The sequence below is a fragment of the Salvia miltiorrhiza genome, chromosome 8, assembly GCF_028751815.1.
Source record: "Salvia miltiorrhiza cultivar Shanhuang (shh) chromosome 8, IMPLAD_Smil_shh, whole genome shotgun sequence".
Classification (NCBI taxonomy): Eukaryota; Viridiplantae; Streptophyta; class Magnoliopsida; order Lamiales; family Lamiaceae; genus Salvia; species Salvia miltiorrhiza.
Genome location: NC_080394.1, coordinates 19,682,543 through 19,700,854, shown reverse-complemented (window position 1 = coordinate 19,700,854; position 18,312 = coordinate 19,682,543). Strand labels below are relative to the sequence as shown.

The following is an 18,312-nucleotide window of genomic DNA, read 5'->3' as shown; positions in this document are numbered from 1 at the left end:
CCCATCGTTTAGGCATTTTCTCAAAAATACACTTTAAGCATAATTACAAAACAATTCTCATCATTTTATATTTTTTCTATTTATGACCCGCAAAAATAATCCGACAACCTGTATATGACGTGTTCCGGCCAAGTGGCATGTGAGTATTTCAAGCAGAATTTTTTTTAAAAAACTTATATAATCCACGTATTTCAAAATACACAAATCTTCATCTCTAAAAAAACATGAGTTATGAACCTTCTCATTCTCTCCTCAAACCCTAACGCATAATGTGCAGCTTTTTCTTCCTCCATCTAAAGTCCTACCTTATCATCTAAAAACACAGATCTACCTCATTGTCATCGTTGGCCTCGTGCTTCCATCGTCATTCACAGTGTTGGCTCTCTACATTTCACGAATTTGGGCAATATTGAGCGACGAAATATCAAATAGAGGTATGTTCTTGATTAGTATTACATCTATTGTAATTGTTGCTCTTCTTGTGTGCAATTTTAATAATTTGGGGATTTTAATGATTTGGGTTTGAAAAAGATAAGATTTTGGGATTAGGGCTGCAGTTAGACTAGATTGGTGGAATATACAAAATTTTGATCCTGAAGAGGAATTGATGGAGGAGATGGCACCTTCCAGGGGGCGTCAAGGCAGATGGCGGAGGGGGAAGAATCGGCGGAGGAGAGGAGAAGATGGCGGGAGGAACCGACAAACGAGGAATCGGCGGTGGAGAGAGGAAGCGGTGGAGGATGAATCGGTTGTGGGTTGAACAACGTAGGGTTGATTCAGGAGGAAGAAGAAGCGCGAGTTAAAAATCTTATTTCGAAAGATTGAAGATGAGTTGTGATATTTTAAAATACGTGGATTGTATGAGTCTTTTTCTTTTTTAAAAAAAAAATCGCGTGTAATATCCACATATCACTTGGCCGGAACACGTCAAATATCGGTTGTCGGATTATTTTTGCGGGTCATAAACAAAAATTGAAACGATGGATATTGTTTTGTAATTATGTTTAGAGTGAGATATTTTTGAAAAAAATGCTCAAACGATGGATCAAAAACTGATATTTACCCTTTAAAAAAAAACATTTAACCCTAACTCTACCTAACCTGTCGACTGCCACCCCCACCCACCTATCCCTTTTCTTCTCTCTTTCTTTTTCTTCTTCTTCTTCACCCCTTCTTCTTCCTCCACGCTCTGCAATATATCCCCCCCCTCTCTCTCTCTCTCTCTTCTTTTTAATTATGCGTGAATTACACACGCCCTCTCCCTCCTCCTTCATGTCGAGGTACGAAGCTTGGTGCCGCGACCGAGCCAAGCTAGCATGCCAGTCGCTAGCTATGTGCCGCCTCGAGCTGGCACCTCCAGTTACGGCTGGAGATGCTCTTATACCTGTAAAGTTGTAAATCAAATCAGTTTGGATGTTGATGAGCGGATCCAGGGGAGCGAAGCCCCTGTCCAATTTTTGAGTTTTTAAATATATATATGAAAATACTAGAGAGAATATATATAAAATACAAAAATATATTGTTTAATAAACGTAGTATTCATATTAATTGTTTAATATTTGGGTAAATATCAATTTTTGGCCCATCGTTTAGCGTTTTCTAAAAAATATCTCACCTTAAGCATAATTACAAAACAGTACCCATCGTTTCATTTTTTCCTTATTTATGACCCGTAAAAATAATCCGACAACCGATATTTGACGTGTTCCGGTCAAGTGACATGTGGGTATTACACGCGAAATTAAAAAAAAAAAAAAAAGACTCATACAATCCACGTATTTTAAAATATCCCAGCTCATCTTCAATCTTTTGAAATAAGATTTTTAACTCGCGCTTCTTCTTCCTCCTGAATCAACCCTACGTCGTTCAACCCACGGTCGATTCATCATCCACCATTTCCTCACTCCACTTAGAGATGTCAATCGGGCCAGGCCAGCGGGTTTCGGGCCAGCCCTATCGAGTTTCGGGCTAATCGGGTGCGGGCTAATCGGACTGGGGAATTTGTCGGGTTATAAATTTTCGACCCTAACCCTAAACGTTCGGGTTTCGGGCTAGCCCATCGGGCTAGTCGGCTTAAATTCGTAAAATAAAATAATCATTTGTATTTTATTACTCCCTCCGTCCGCCAAAAGTAGACTACTTTGGTTGGGCACGGGATTTAATAAAATTGGTGATGATTTTGATGTAGTGGAGAAATGGTCCCACCACTTTATGAGATGTGTGGTTGAGATTGAATTTGGGGTGGGTTTTTTTGTAAATAAAGAGTGTTTGTAAGGATAAAATATTAAAGTGCGTGGTGGGACCATTTCCATAAAAGGAAAGTGGTCTACTCTTTGCGGACGCCCAATATAGTAAAAATTATCTACTTTTGGCGGACGGAGGGAGTATTTTTAATGATCTAATGTATAATGTATAAAATATACATAAAAATCAAAGATATAAATTATATAGCCAGCATGAAATGCAAAAATATAAGATATTGAAAAAAACATCAAGATTGCATAACATATAAAATAAGTTGGTAACAATAAAATGTTCAACTTTGTTAACGAAAAAATAATAAATATCCATCAATAGTTTGAATTAATAGAAGCAAATCATCTCAAAAATACAGAAAAGTGAAATGATGAGACTTTATAATATTTTGTCATTTTTTTATTTTTATATCTAAACATTTAATATATTAAGTATTCGGGTTTCGGACTAGCCCATCGGGTTAGTCGGGCCGGCCCTATCGGATGCCGGGCTATTCAATTACGGGCTAATCGGGTTGAAAATATTCAACCCTAACCCTCTCGGGTGGCGGGTTAATCGGCCCAGCCCACGGGTTTCAGGTTAGATTGACATCCCTACCTCCACTGTCAATTCCTCGTTTGTCGATTCCTATCTCCCCCGCCATCTCCTCCGCCGATTCCTCCCTCCCCCTATCTCCCTCGCCGCCCCTTGGAAGGTGCCATCTCCTTCGACGATTCATCTTCAGGATCAAAATTTTGTATATTCAACCAATTTACAAAAACCTATCTTTCCCAAACCCAAATCATTAAAATCCCCAAATTATTAAAATTGCACACAAGAGAGCCAACACTGTGAATGATGATGGAAGCACGAGTCCAACGACGATGATGAGGTAGAGTTGCGTTTTTAGATGATAAGGTAAGGCTTTTAGAAGGAGGAAGAAGAAGCTATGCGTTATGCGTTAGAGTTTAATCGCGATAGAATGAGAAGGTTCATAACTCACGTTTTTTCAAAGATGGAGATTTGTGTATTTTGAAATAGGTGGATTTTATAAGTTTTTTTCTTTTTTAAAAAAAATTTCGTGTGCAATACCCACATGACACTTGATCGGAACACCTCATATTACCAGTTGTCGGATTATTTTTGCGGGCCATAAATAAGAAAAAAAAAACGATGGATATTGTTTTGTAATTATGCTTAGGATGAAATATTTTTTAGAAAACGCCCAAACGATGAGCTAAAAACTACTCCCTCCGTCCACGAAAAAACTCCTACTTGCCTTTAAATATTTGTCAATGAAATAAACTGCTACTCTACTTTTTGAACAATTATACCCTCCCTTATTTCCTACATTTATTATTCATGGGCCCACCCTCATAACACTTCTATCACTTTTATATTATATATTTACTTACATTTACCATTCATGGGCCCACACCACATTAGTACATTTATCACTTTTATATTATATATTTACTAGTACTCCCTCCGTCCCAATATTCAAGTCTCCTATTCCTTTTTGGGCCGTCCCAATATTCAAGTCTCCTTTCCCTTTTTGGCAAAAATTAAGATACAATTAGTTGAATTAACAATTCACTCTCTCTCTCTCTCCACTAATTAACAATTCTCTCTCTCTCTCCCTATCTATTGCTAACCCTAGCCTATCTCTCACTCTCACTCTCTCTATCTTCGTCCTTTCTCTCTGAAATCAAGCGCCGCCCGCTTCTGTGGGAAAACCCTAAGGCTCGTCGTCTTCCTCCATTCTTTGATTCCGCCGCCTTTCTCCGTTCTTCACCTCCGCCGTGATGAACCCTTCGTATGGTTGGAAGGAATATCTGAGCGACGAAGTCATTCCCGACACCGAAGATTCTCTGTCGTTGTGGGGTGATCCACCGCCCGTGTTTTTCCCTTTCTCCCTGTCGGAGACGTTGCCGGCGTCGCCTGAGGAGCGTGGTGGTGGCGCGTCAGAGAGCGAGGGCGTCCGAGAGTATGAGGTAGATGAGAGTCCTTCTCCTCCGTTTCGACCTCCGATCATCCGACGGCCCGCAAGGATGAAAACGAGAATGAGGTTCCCTAAATCCTCCAAAATCAAGACAGATTTCGACCTTCTCTGTCATGAAACTTGGGGATCTGACTTTCTGAGCGAGGAAAACCCTAGAGGTCTGGCGAACTCGGAGGAATTGGAGGCGAACTCGGAGGAATTGGAGGCGAACTTGGATGAACCAAACGAGTGGTGGCCCACTGCATCCAAAGCCCACCTACGGATGCTCGCACATATGTTCCCAATTCTGTTTCCGGTGAGATCTTTCCTTGGGCTCATGCTTATTTGGTTTCGGGTGATTCCCAAATCTATTTCCCCTGATTAATTGTGTGCTTGGGCTCATGCTTATTTGGTTTCGGGTGATTCCCATTCTGTTTCCCCTGATTAATTGTGTGCTAGGGCTCATGTTTATTTGGTTTCGGGTGATTCCCATTCTATTTCCCCTGATCTATTTTGTGCTTGGGTGATTCCCAATTCTTGGTGGCTGCATGCAAGAGCACTAGGGTTTGTTGGTTGTCAATTGGATCTGAAATGATATAAACATGCTCTGATTTTGCCACTATGATGGTTAAATGTGATGTCTGTGCTTTGTGTGTTCGTGTGCTTACGTTGTGATGTGTAGTTGGCTGCCATCTTAATTGTTGGGTGTGTAGTTGGCTGCCATCTTAATTGTTGTGATGTGTAGTTGGCTGCCATCTTAATTGTTGGGTGTGTAGTTGGCTGCCATCTTAATTGTTGGGTGTGTAGTTGGCTGCCACATTCATTAATGCACTATATCTTCATGTAGGCATTTACAAAAAATAAGCCTATCAATGTGCCCTACTACAGATTCTAAACTGCACTATATCTTCATGTAGGCCTTTACAAAAAACTGCACAAAAAACATTTTCCTACTGCAGATGCTAAACTGCACTATACCTTCAGTTTGGCCTTTACAAAAACTGCACAAAAACCCTTCTAGAAGATAGCTTTAATCAAGCAACATCATGGCATTGAAAAGTTCTTCAATGCCATCCATATTTGCTTCATTAATACCTAATCTATCCATTAGCTGTTCTAGTCCTTCATCTGCACCTTGGTCTTTCAAATACTTCATGCTTTGTGTGACAAGTTCATGGGGGACTTCCAAACTTGTTGGAAGCAAATCGTGTCTCATCAATGTCCCTTTCTTCATATGTGGCAGCTTATAACAGTTATTGCCCTTCACCTTCATGATCTCCAACATGCAACCTTGTAAGCTTAAGAAAACACAGTTTAAAGACATTGGATCTAGGTCTTCATAAGCTTTATGCACTGCATTCACTAAATCATCAACATCACTGCATGCAATTTCAGTTTGTAGGCTTTGAATGGCCCTAAAAAACCCAAGGTCATTGATATTGGTGTCGGGTGAGTTTGGAGGTTGATTCACAATGTTGATATTGAAACCATCACGTGTGGCAGCCTCTCTAAACTCCAAGTCATCATTGGAAATATGTGGTCTTGCATTATCTTGTTGAATAAACACGTCTTTGCTTGCAAAAGAGGGCCACTTGGTTATGATGGCAGGCACAATCTGTTGTTTTACAAAAAATAAGCATGCAAATGGTCAGTTCTTTGATGTTCACAATCTGCATTCACTAATTGATGCATATAGGCATTACCTTGTTGATGAAAAAGTCTCTCATAACTGGTTTGCTCACACTTTCTATGGGCTTTTGCTCTAGAGTTCCAACCACCCTGTTCTTACTTGATCTTTTTGCTGCCACCATCTCTGTAAATGGGAATATGCCTATCTTCCCATCAAATATAATGCTGCCATCTGCAGCAAACAGTGGTCGGCACACTGCAGATATGAACATCACCTTTTTTATGAAGTTCTTGTTCTTGCATGTTCTATGTGGTTCAGCCTCTGTTGGTGTTAAATAGAACCTGTGAGAACTCTTTGTTAAGTAAAACCATTTCTCATCTACGTGTACAATGTTTTGCATGCTCTTGAACCTCAAGTTATGTGACAGCCTGCCCATCTCTATTGCATCTAAGCAAAACCTCAACCTTAACAGCTTATTTTGGGCTGTAAGGTCAGGTCTTAGTGCACTCGTGTGAGCTTTGATCAGACCTTGATCTATCCACCGACCTACGGTGCTCTTGCTGCAATTTATGCCATTAGCTAGTCTCCTTATGGTGGACCTCTTTGTTAAATCTAAACTTGCAATTAGCTCTAGGTCTATTTCAACTCTTTTTCTTCTTGGTCTTGCTATCTTCTTACTTGATGAATTTGTGGCATGCCCTTGATTTTGTTGTTGTTTTGCCTCAGCCCAAATGCGCGAAACAGTTCGCCGGCAGACGTGGAACTTCTCCTCCATAGCTTTCATCTTCCCTCTTGGTGGCTTACCATTTTTGCTTTCAAGAAGAAGGAATTGAAGCATTGAAGACCTCTCATCTGTTGTTAAATCCTTTCTTCTCATCTTTTTTTTTTTTTGGCACTTGTTCTGCTCACTTGATAATGAAAAAATGGTGAGCAAACAAATGCTCTGTATATATAGCTGATGTTGGACGCATATTGTGGAGATTTCAAATTTATGGAATGAAATGATTAAGTTTGGCCCACCATTTCTGCCGCCTTTTTTTCCCTCTATTTTGCCGTGTTTTAGCATCAGTTTACTGTTCCCAATTCATAGTTAATCTAATAAACAATTCAATCACATTAAATAAAGCATTTTAAAATTAATTTAAATTGTTGAATTAATTTAAAAGGCATTTTATTAGTCACTTTAATTAGTTAATAAAATAACATTAAATAAAGCACTAATTCTGTGGTCCCTACTACTTTTACATCTAATTCAACTCTCATTAATACCCGTGCCCAAAAGCAAGGAGACTTGATTAATGGGACGGAGGGAGTACTATTTATCACTTATGGCCAACCCACAACACATTTATCACTTTTGGTCAACTATCCCTTTATCTCACTCACAACACCTTTTTCAGCTTTTTTAGTCTTCGTGCCGAACCCCAACTGAGAGTTTATTTCATGGACGAAGGGAGTAATATTTACCATTTTTTTAACATCTATTGTTATTTTTTTAATATCTTTTGTTTTATTTATTGTTTTTTTTAATTTTAAAATTTAAAATTTTTTAACTCTTTAAATTTTAATTATTGTAATATTTTTATTTATTGTATTGTATTTTAATTAATGTAATGTTTGAATTTTAATTTTAATAAAATATTAAATTTTAAAATAAAAAAATAAAAATGAGATTAAATGAAAATGGAGATTAATGCCAATGCACTCGAGAGGGGTGTTGCTAAGGTGGAGACCACCAATTATCACCACCTCTAAGCGTCAAGGATTGGAGATGCTCTAATAGCTGCAAATCAGCATAATGTAGACCCAAATCATAATCATCTTCATCTTGACAATCAGCATAATGTAGACCCAAATCATAATCATCTTCATCTTGACAATCAGCATAATGTAGACCCAAATCATAATCATCTTCATCTTGACAATACGACAAACAATATTTGTATTGCAAATCAGATCTCCAACCATACTACAGCCTGGATCATTTGGTCCAATTGTCTTACTGGCTACTGCTTATTACAACCCATCATCTTAGCGACGTTATATTGTTTGAGAGAGAGAGGGAAAACATCACATTTCTTCTTTTACCAGTTCTGGAATGATAGAATCAAAGCAAATGCAAATAAAAGGGTCCCATAAATTCCACAAATTCCCCCCCCCCCCCCCTCACTCACTCTAGAACTAGAACGAATTCTTGAAAAGAAAAACCAACCAGTAATTGACAAAATGTACATCTGGAGCATGCAAAAGATAATACTTTTTTTTTCCCTCATGAATTATCTAAAGGAAAGAAGAGAACTAACTCTAGGACCCTATTAGCAGCAACGAGCATTATATCTTCTTGGCATCATCTTCCAGCGGATCACGTAGAGTTCCGAACATCCAGTCCATCCATATTGTGTAGTGGCCATAGTTATGGCGATACGTAGTGTGGTGAATTGTGTGGTAGCCAGCGCCCATTACAGGCCATATTTGTCCGTGTATGCAGTCGTGAATATTGGCAGTCCACAGGGCCTCTATGAACAGAAGGGCTATGTGCGACGTGAAATGCATTGGCACCAGGAAGAGAGCTATCACATGGGGCACTGCCTGCAGTATACCATCCAGTGGGTGGAATGCCAGACCTAATTCAGAATAAACCATCTAAATACTTAGCAAAATCATAAATTTCAATGTAATGTGTAAACTGTAGATACCAGTAAAAAATGGCTACTTCACATTGGATATGATTCCACAAAATGTCAAGTTTCATGGATAGAAAGTGCAAATGTATTTTTTACACACCGTATATAATGCATTCACAGAAGTAACAAAAGCAGATCACGTTATACATGTGATGTACAAATTTCAGCAAGCAGAACAGAGAATGTACTATAGTTTACAAAGGTCTTCCATCTATTAGAGGGAATGGCTAAAACATTGAAATTAGATTGAATAAGTACACTAAAAGATTTCATGACATGCGGAGTACAAAAAGAATAATTTGAAACGTATAAAAACTTTCAACACATAGATGCATCACTGTATTGCTATGAACACTTTTTTTTTCAGGTACGGAGAGACTAAAAGCAAGAGATGACAGATCAAAAGGTGTTAGCACATGTGAGAGAAAGTAGAAGAAATCTAGTTGCAAAAAGATATTGAGATAATATATGACTAGTTACTTTCATAAAATTAACCAAAATATAAACAATTCTTTTTACGAGGCAATTGTGCCAAGGGATGTATACATGTAACCATGGGTCGGGGGGGGGGGTGCTAAGTCATCTTCTTAGCAGCTGAGGTCACATACCTCACCAAATATATAATTTAAAGGTTTAAAGTCGGTCAATAATGATATTGATGTAACAGAAAGTTCAGGCACAATTCTAGGGTGACAACGAAAGAGATGATTCCTTTGATCAGAACTACTTTAAAGTTTCAAAACACAAAGTAGAGAATTCCATAAATAATTCTTCTTCAACTTGGTTAGTTTCAAAAGTAAGTGTCTACTGGTTGCAATGAACACTCCTTGAAATGGTTAAGCAATGGAATTTAATATTTTCATGTGTAGAAATGAGAGAGAACTAGAAATTACCAGCAAATGGGGAGAGTGTATTTTGCTTGTTATAAATGTGATGTGTGGCGTGAAGATACTTATAGAGAGGCTTTATGTCATGCAGCTCTCTATGCATCCAGTATATTCCAAATTCCACAATAATAAGATAGACTGACATATAGCAGAGGTATTCAACGAAGCCAACATCACTTATCCTTGGAAAGCTTTTGGTCCATCCATGTTCGATCATGTATTCAGAGATTGTCGGAAGAGCACAGTACCATGGCATAGCTTTCATGGCAACCTTTATCTGCAAAAGCATGGCTTTTCGAGTAGGAATGGCATCTGAAATCAAACAGATCATCAATGTAACATATTCTGCCAAACTAGTTAACTGGTATTTATATGCTTCATTCAATGAAAATCGTTCAAGAAGAGCATCATACACAGAGTTAGACAATACAAATCTAGTTTCCACCTGCACCCTATTACATAAAAAAAAAATAGAAAAGAGCAACAAAATTATTATCTAAAAATCAACAACTAGTAATATTTTGTATACACAAAGAAACTCTGTTTTACCATGGCTCCATGAGAAATAAACAAAAAATCAAGTATCTTCTCCTGCCTTCCGATAGTTTCTAAAATAGCCACTAGCAGATGAGAGCTCAAAGAGCAGATACACCTAACAAAATTAGGTTTTTGCTCCAATAACTGCAACAGCCAAATCTCTTAAAAAGGTTTCCAAGGAGACCAACATAAAAGCCAAGGCACCAACTACATTACGATAACGGATTCCGAATCGATCCAAATTTGGCAATGTGAAAATACTAAGTGAAATATTAAACATTTATTTCGGTAAAAATCAGAGAACCCCAATTTTGCTATCCCGCAACACCTAACTAATCTGCATTCATCACGCATTGGGCAGATGCTCAAACGAAATTGAGAGAGACCAAAAATTGACATCAGGTTAAAATGCGGATACACAATCAGATCGCAAGAATGCGGTTGGTCCTCTTTCATCTAACAGAAAAATATATACATATAAGAATAAATAAAGAGAGTGGTAGAGAAAAGCCACCTTTAGGAAGATAGACGTTGCGCTTCAAGTAGTAGATATAGAAACACCATAAGATCCCGGACACCAGGTACAGCAAGGTCCCGCCAATGTAGTTCCGCAGCCAGCCTCTGTAGAAGTGGGGGAGTGGGGCCCACCACTTCGCCGGCAGCACCGCCCCCAAAACGACGTCGTTGTACCACGACGTCTCATCCACAAACAGCCGCAGCTGATCCTCCATTGCCCCGGCGGAGATGCAGTGGGTTCTTGCCTCTTTTGAGAGAGAGAGAGAATTCCGATGAGGGATAGTTGGAGGGGGAGGGAGAGAGATAGAAAGAGAGAGGGGGAGAGTGTGTGTGTGTGTGTGCGTGTAGCCGTCTTATATTTACGGATTTCCTTTTTTTGTCTACTCACAGATGCGAATAGCTCTGCTGTGTAATTCTTAACAATGAAATTAACCCAAAAGAAAAGGACACCAATTATTAGTATTAAATAATCTCTCGACAAAATATTACTACGATCTCTCTATACCTCAAATGAGTGGATATTTTGAAAACACAAAATCTCCTCTATATTTGGGTGTATGTACACTCGAGTTGATCCATATTCAGATCATCCCTCACATGTTAATTCAAATTTGCATCATGATTCAAATTATATAAATAACACTATTTCAATTATATAAATGACACTGTTTATAATTGACATTATTCAATTATATAAATGACACTGAAATTTTTTAAAATGTTATAGTGTCATTTTCAATCTTATAGTGTTATTTAAAATATTATAATGTTAATTACAATCTTATAGTGTCAATTACAAAAAGTGTCATTTATATTTTTGAATAATGTCAATTATACATAGTGTTATTTACAATGTTACAGTGTCATTTGTACACAATGTCATTTGTATAACAAAATTGTCAATTACAGACAGTGTCATTTGTATAACCGAATAGTATTATTTACACGATTTGAATCAGGATGCATGTCAAAATTTGAGTACGGATCAATTTGAGTGTACGATACACCATGATGTACCCAAGACCACTTCTTTTGAAAATGACATTAAATTTAATAAATTGATTGAGTGATACGAGGATAATGAATATATCTTTTTTTTGTTGCCAGTGAATTATGTGAAAATACTTACAAAAACATAAATAAAAATGAATACTTATTTTAGTACCAATCAAAAATAAAATATCAATATTTATTTGGAGAACTGATAAAGCGTATTGTATTAGTATTAAAAATTGTGTTACTCATTAAAATATCAATTTCTATTAAGTTATATGAAAAATATTTATTTTTGTAATTACATGCTTTAATTTAAGTGAATCGATTAAAATATCGTTGTCTCTATGTCCACAAATTGTTAGAGCATTGGCATCGCTCTACTCGATCGCTCCTATTCGAGTAGGGCGATGCAGGCCTTGGTTACTCGAGACGTCGAGTATCACCCGATGCCCTCTATTTCAGAGAAAAAAAATGAAAAAAAAATACTGATTTTAATCCCAAACGGTTAGATTTTCAATTCCTTTTTTTAATAGCCAACGGCTATTTTAGCCGTTTGAATATTTATTTTATTTTTTGTTTTCCTATATATAAATACTCCTAAACTCCTTCATTCACACAACAACAATTCTACTCCTTCAAGCTCCCCAAATTTCTCTTTCAATATTTCTTTCTTTTTTCTTCAAAAAATGGCGGAACCCCAGCACGATTCTTCGTCTGATTCATCCGACGGTATAGCTCAAACGATCATAGAGGAGATAGAGTTGCAAAAATAATTGCTTGCTCAAATCTACACCCAACCGGCATCGGAGTCAGGACGTGTTAAACGTCCCCGGTCTTACGTCCACCGTGATCGTGAGGAGGCCCATTTACGTCTTATGGAAGACTACTTTAACAACAATCCGACGTACGGACCTACATTTTTCCGACATCGTTTTCGAATGCAGAAGGAGTTGTTCTTGCGCATCGTCGAGGCTGTTCAAGATGAAGATACTTACTTCCAGATGACCACTGATGCAATAGGTCGGGACTCTCTCTCCCCTTTGCAGAAATGCACGACGGCTATCCGCCAATTATCCACCGGTGCCAGTGCGGATACTTTCGACAAGTATCTCAAAGTCGCCGACTCGACCGAGCGTCTATGCCTCAAGAAGTTCTGCAAGGCTGTCATCCGGGCTTTCGAAGCCCATTATTTGCGTCGTCCAACGTCGGAGGACATCACATGCCTTACTCAGATGCACGAGGCGTGGTTCAAGAAGATGCAAGAATCGGCACGGAAGGATGTCGAACGTGCCTTTGGAGTCCTTCAAGCTCGGTGGGGAATCATTCGAAGTCCGGCGCGTAATTGGTACGTGGAGCACCTCAAGGACATCATGTTGTGTTGCATCATTCTCCACAACATGATTGTGGAGCACGAAGGTGAAGGGTTACCAATTGGAGAGATGACGACGCAGGACACGAGGCGTCTAGCAGTGACTCGACGGAGAGTGGTCGAGCAACCCCGGTTTCCTTCGAGGAATATGTGCAAAGAGATACTATTCTCCGAGATAGGCAGATGCATGATATACTCCAACATGATTTGATGGAGCATGTTTGTGCACGTTTCGGACCTCTAGGGCCGGAATAGTTATTTTTAGGATTTGTTTTTATTTTATTAAGTTTTATGTAATTTTTAAAATGTCTTTCTCTTTATTTGCAAACAATATAATAGTAATAAAAATATATGTAGTTCGATGCAAGAGCAATGTCCTCTGAATGAGGAATATAATTTCTTTGGAACATAAGCATGCTATAGGCGTACTAGATAGCGGCGAGGCTACCCAGAAAAACGAGGTCCATTTCTCAAATGATACATGAAATAAAGATAATATTTCATGTATCATGACTATCTAAAGATATTAATGTACTAAGATTTTTTGGTGCATCAAAAAAATTTACACATATATTTTTTTTATTATTAAAAATGAAAGCCGCCAGACTTGAAGTTGAGACATTAAACCAATCACAATCGACTAATATATGTGAAATTTGTGGTTATAAATACTTGCAATTATTACTTGTCAACATATTTATTATTTAACTGCTAAGATTAATTAATCCAAAGTTAAAGGATATAATTCTTTTAAATTTTAGTTTTTTGTAATAATACATAGTATTAGTTGAAGTTCATGACATAATAAATTTTTTTATTTATATAAGTTATTTTTATAAAATAGTAAAATTAATGTTAAGATACGATGAGACACCAAATATTATAAGACGGGGGATCCCATCCGATCTATGACCACTCCTATTGGATGATGTTGCATAAAATGATAAATGTGTGCATTTATTGGGCATCGAAACTTTTTCGAATTTTATTAAGCCCTCAATTAATTTCGTATTTAATTAAGCCTATTAATTTTTTAGATTTTATTCCAGGACATGCAATCATTTTTTTTAATAAGTGATATAAACAAGTTGCAAGAAAATAAAATAAATAAGAAAAATAACATAATGATTTAATTGCGTGGTTGAGCTTGAGCCAAATTAATTAAATAAGTTCAAATTCACATACAGAGAAAGTTCAGTTTTTGTTTGATTGAACAATAGGTAATTATGAACTAAATTTATGCATAAATACTGGCCCTATATAACTCTGACATTTTGACGAGGCAAAAGCTCCCATGGTTTCTCTTCCATCTCCCCCTGTCTTTGGAGTTTAATTTTATACCCTCTAATTATATGTTTATATATTAGAAATTGGTGATAAAATATTACAATTTCAAATCCGTGAGCTACGTAATGTGAGCTATATATGTGAGAAAATAAAATAGTTACATAATACGTCTGGCCACCAACTTTGTTTTACACTTCCAAATGTACTTTAACTTATGTTGCAGCACTACAGTACGAGCAAATAAATTATGTATACTTAATTTTTTTTTTTAACATTTATCTAAGTAGTTAGCATTCATTAGTCTACATGACAAAAATACTCCATCCATCTATAAAAATGTAGTAAGTATGTTTTAGGGAGCACAAAATTATAATAAATAATTGAAAGATGTGTAAAAATTAAGTTAATAAGTAGATTCATTAAAGTTGAATGAAGAAAGAGACCCATAAACTTGATGTGTTAAATGATTGAGTTTATATATAAATATTAAGTGTGAATGACTTTAAAATACAAGAGATAACTTTTAATAAAAGAAAAACTACAATTTTCATAGACGGACAAAAATAATAGACTACAATTTTCATGGATGAAGGAAGTGTCTAATTTACTCACATACAGATATGCAGACACAAACATTCTTGGTTGGAATTGCATTTCTTAATTGTGGTAATATTAGCTTCGTTCCCCCAGGCTCCAAATAACTTTCTAGGAGGGAGGAGCATGAGTTTTAAGACAAAAAAGTGAAAATGTGAAAAGTAAGGATAAATAGAGTATTGAGAGTAATGAAAAAACGAAAAGTATATAGATAAATGAGGTATTATTAGTGATGATGTTATGGTCTAACAATTGAAAGGAACTCTTTTTTAGCAATTCAATTTGATGATGAGAGATTTTAACAATTTACATAAAATGCTTAAAAATTTGATGATTTTATACGAATCCCCTTCATCGATTCGCCACTACTCACAAACTAAGATATTAAGAATTATAAAAATACACAGCCTATGATTTACCTTGTAAAATATAGAAACTTATGAGCTTCTCAAGATAAAATTAGCCAGACACGGTTGTATTGTTTTTCGAATGGCAGGGGTATGAATTATGATCAAACTTATATACATAAATCTTTCTGCAAATTAACCTCAAAGTGAATAATGAATTAGCTTTACTATTTTGAAGATTAATCCTCAAAAGTAAAGACCACTATAAAATACTACAAATTAGCAAATATAATATTCATTGCCAAACAATTACTCAGATTCCGTACAATTCAATCATAATAAACAAATAAACAAAAATGAATCAAGGATCAAATCCTAGGAGCCAGGTAGCAAGCTTCAACAATGGGCCAACTGTGTTGGGCAGAAATTTCCTTGCAAAAAGGTTACACAAATTAGTGGTATTCCCGTTGTATATACACTCGGATCCAAACCGGATATAGTTCAACAAGTCGGGTTTCACATCGATCCACCCGAATTTCCTCGGATGAGGTCCGCCCCTTGACCAGTCAACCCACGTGATGGTCCTGTTCGAGTTTGAATCCGAGTAAAGAATGTTGATCAATGTAGGCAGATAGTGCTCGTCGTTGTAACACGGCGGGTGACAAAACTCACGGAATAAGGAATAGTATTTCTGATCGGAGACAATTTTGACGGCCAGGTCACGATGGACCTCAAACCACTGCGACCCTTTCCTCCACTGCTCGATGGTGATATTCGGCCACATGTGGTGGTTGTAACGCCCACGACCCATCTTTCGTGGGTCGTCGAATGATCCTATGAAGCTTTTGTTAGTCCCCATGAGGTAGTTGTAGATTGTGGTGAAATTGAATACTGGAATGCATGAATCAGAGAGTAGTACGAATCGTTGATTAGATGAATCTAGAAGTGCATTTGCTAGTAGCCTTCTTTCTGCATCGATCATTGTTATTGTACCCCAATATACAGCCTGCATTCCGAGATAATTCATATATACAATGTAAAATATAGGGATATAAGCTTGTAAATTAATACACAAACTTTTTGCATTTTTTGAAATTTAACACTGACTTTATTATTCTGTCTGTAAATATATGAACTTAACATTTTTTCTGTTTTTTGACATTGACAAGAAAAAATTCTAATTTACTATTGACGTGAAGGTTGGAGTACATGTTTCAATCAAGATAATTCAATCTGAAACAGTTAAAAACTATGAAATAGTTAGACAATGCTCAAATATGACACAAATTGTGTAAACAAAAACTAATACATCAAAGTTTTTTTTGTCAATGTCAAAAATTAGAAAAAATGTTAAATTCATGTATTTACAGACAGAAAATAAAAGTCATGTTAAATTTCATAGGTTGTGTATTTACTTGCTAATTAATATCCCTAAAATATACTAATAAATTAACTTCCAATATATTTTTTTTAAACTCAATGCAAACTATGTATTTAACATATTTAGATGTATTTTGCAGAATGTAGAATGGGAAATGAAATGATTAAATTAAGTAACCTGGGTGGGAATGGTCCTGCCATAGAAAGCAGAATGGGGCGGCGCAGAATGGTTGTAGGAAGGATGAGGATGAACATAGACGGAGTAAAGGCCTTGATGCCCTTTGAAAAACCTGTCCCACACCGGCGCAAGCGGCAGCGGCCCCGGCGTCAAGAACATGAACGCCACCTTATACGACGTAGTATTGCCAACTCGCGCCAGCAACTCAGCATCGCTCATGTTGTGCATCATCAACTTCAACGAAACATCCCGCGTTTCCAGAAGTACTGGGCTGGATGATTTTAATGTGGAGAAGGGGATGGAGGGAATGGCGAAGGAGAAGCTTCGGAGACATAGAATGGATACGGCGCCCACGGAAACTCCGACGGCGAAGAGAAAGAGTTGGAAGAGGCGGTCGGCGAGGGAGTGGCGTTTGAGCATCATGATTTGGTTGCTCTACCTTCATGCCGGACCCTCCATTTATTTTCTTAACACTTCAAAACTACGATTTCATTTTCGTGCTTGCTTCGGACATAATATTCGGAAATTAAGGTTCATGCCCACGAAAATGAAAAAAAGTTACTTGGATACTACTTGGATTTCAGCCAAACACGTTAATTTATTTCAGATGGAATGTATATACTATATCTAAAATGAATTAATCTTTGCAAATAGTTTCTCTTCTACGGACAGATCATATACTAATTTAATCTAACAAACCTTCGTGTTTCCAAAATTAATTAACTCAATAAATAATTATTTACAAAAACATATATAACCCGAATCAACTTTTCGGTTGCCGGACTGACCGGCCAGCTGGTGCTGACTTTTGATTCAAATACAATAGCCCTATTCTTCACGACCTTAAATTTAAATATATTCGAGTTACATCTATACATAAGATTCTAATTAATTAGTGTCACTTACACTTTTCGACGCAGAAAAATTGATTAGGTTAGATTTAAAACTCTTTTCATCAATTCATCATGTATTTTTATATATAGTCATTGATAGACTATATTTGAGCTAGGGGTGGGAAGATAGGGTATCGGGTACCCGACTACCCGACTCGAAAAAATCGGGTATAGGGTACCCGATACCCGAAAAATTAGGGTATCGGGTCGGGTTCGGGTATTAGGGTGGTCTAAAAATCGGGTATCGGGTATACCCGAATACCCGAATTTTTTATTATTATATATATATATTTTATTTAATCAATTATATTATTTAAAGTTAATTAACTATTCAACTCTCTCTCTCTCTATTCTCTAACATCTGTATTGAGTCCACCGACTCAAATTCAGATTCTCAATTCTCTCTCTTTCAATCCCTCGGTCCCTCTGGAGTTGCCGTGAGCCTTCTCCACCTACCCGCCGGACCGCCGCGAGCCTTCTCCAACTACGAGCATAACGTGAGCCCTCGCCGCCCCGCCCCGCTACCGAGCAGAATGAGAATCGATTCAGGCCGAAGCAGTGAGCCTCACCGGCGTCACCGCGCCGCCCCGCAGGCTCGCAGCTCGCCGCCCCATCACCGGACTTCCTATTGAAGACATCATCGGTGCAATTTTCAGGTGATTTCTATTCAAAGTTTGAAGACAACCATCGTCGTCCCCTTTGATTTTAAGTGATTTTGAAGGTTCCAAAAATTGTAAAAGGCATTTGCAAATGTTTTCAGAGTATCAATAGAATAGCTTTGTAAACCCAATAGGAATT

The 18,312-nt window shown here is 37.3% G+C and overlaps 3 protein-coding genes across 3 annotated transcripts; all 3 read right to left on the bottom strand.

Annotated features, from left to right (window-relative positions):
- Positions 1-5,246: 5,246 nt before the first annotated feature.
- LOC130998166 (uncharacterized) lies at positions 5,247-6,723 on the bottom strand. Its single transcript, XM_057923597.1, has 2 exons — positions 5,920-6,723; positions 5,247-5,831 (listed from the first exon to the last, which is right to left on the bottom strand). The coding sequence occupies exons 1-2, from the start codon at positions 6,721-6,723 to the stop codon at positions 5,247-5,249; spliced, it is 1,389 nt and encodes a 462-aa protein (XP_057779580.1).
- A 1,039-nt stretch (positions 6,724-7,762) lies between these two features.
- LOC131001653 (delta(7)-sterol-C5(6)-desaturase-like) lies at positions 7,763-10,961 on the bottom strand. Its single transcript, XM_057928211.1, has 3 exons — positions 10,469-10,961; positions 9,424-9,729; positions 7,763-8,470 (listed from the first exon to the last, which is right to left on the bottom strand). The coding sequence occupies exons 1-3, from the start codon at positions 10,683-10,685 to the stop codon at positions 8,178-8,180; spliced, it is 816 nt and encodes a 271-aa protein (XP_057784194.1). The 5' UTR covers positions 10,686-10,961; the 3' UTR covers positions 7,763-8,177.
- A 4,381-nt stretch (positions 10,962-15,342) lies between these two features.
- LOC131001632 (glycosyltransferase BC10) lies at positions 15,343-17,174 on the bottom strand. Its single transcript, XM_057928176.1, has 2 exons — positions 16,622-17,174; positions 15,343-16,069 (listed from the first exon to the last, which is right to left on the bottom strand). The coding sequence occupies exons 1-2, from the start codon at positions 17,042-17,044 to the stop codon at positions 15,425-15,427; spliced, it is 1,068 nt and encodes a 355-aa protein (XP_057784159.1). The 5' UTR covers positions 17,045-17,174; the 3' UTR covers positions 15,343-15,424.
- Between the last annotated feature and the right edge of the window lie 1,138 nt (positions 17,175-18,312).

Coding starts and splice junctions, on each gene's coding strand:
- LOC130998166 (XM_057923597.1), bottom strand. CDS start 6,723: ATGAGAAGAAAGGATTTAACAACAGATGAGAGGTCTTCAATGCTTCAA. Junction 5,832..5,919: donor GAGACTTTTTCATCAACAAG/GTAATGCCTATA, acceptor GTAAAACAACAG/ATTGTGCCTGCCATCATAAC.
- LOC131001653 (XM_057928211.1), bottom strand. CDS start 10,685: ATGGAGGATCAGCTGCGGCTGTTTGTGGATGAGACGTCGTGGTACAAC. Junction 9,730..10,468: donor CAACGTCTATCTTCCTAAAG/GTGGCTTTTCTC, acceptor GTTTGATTTCAG/ATGCCATTCCTACTCGAAAA. Junction 8,471..9,423: donor TACACTCTCCCCATTTGCTG/GTAATTTCTAGT, acceptor ATTCTGAATTAG/GTCTGGCATTCCACCCACTG.
- LOC131001632 (XM_057928176.1), bottom strand. CDS start 17,044: ATGATGCTCAAACGCCACTCCCTCGCCGACCGCCTCTTCCAACTCTTT. Junction 16,070..16,621: donor GCAGGACCATTCCCACCCAG/GTTACTTAATTT, acceptor CTCGGAATGCAG/GCTGTATATTGGGGTACAAT.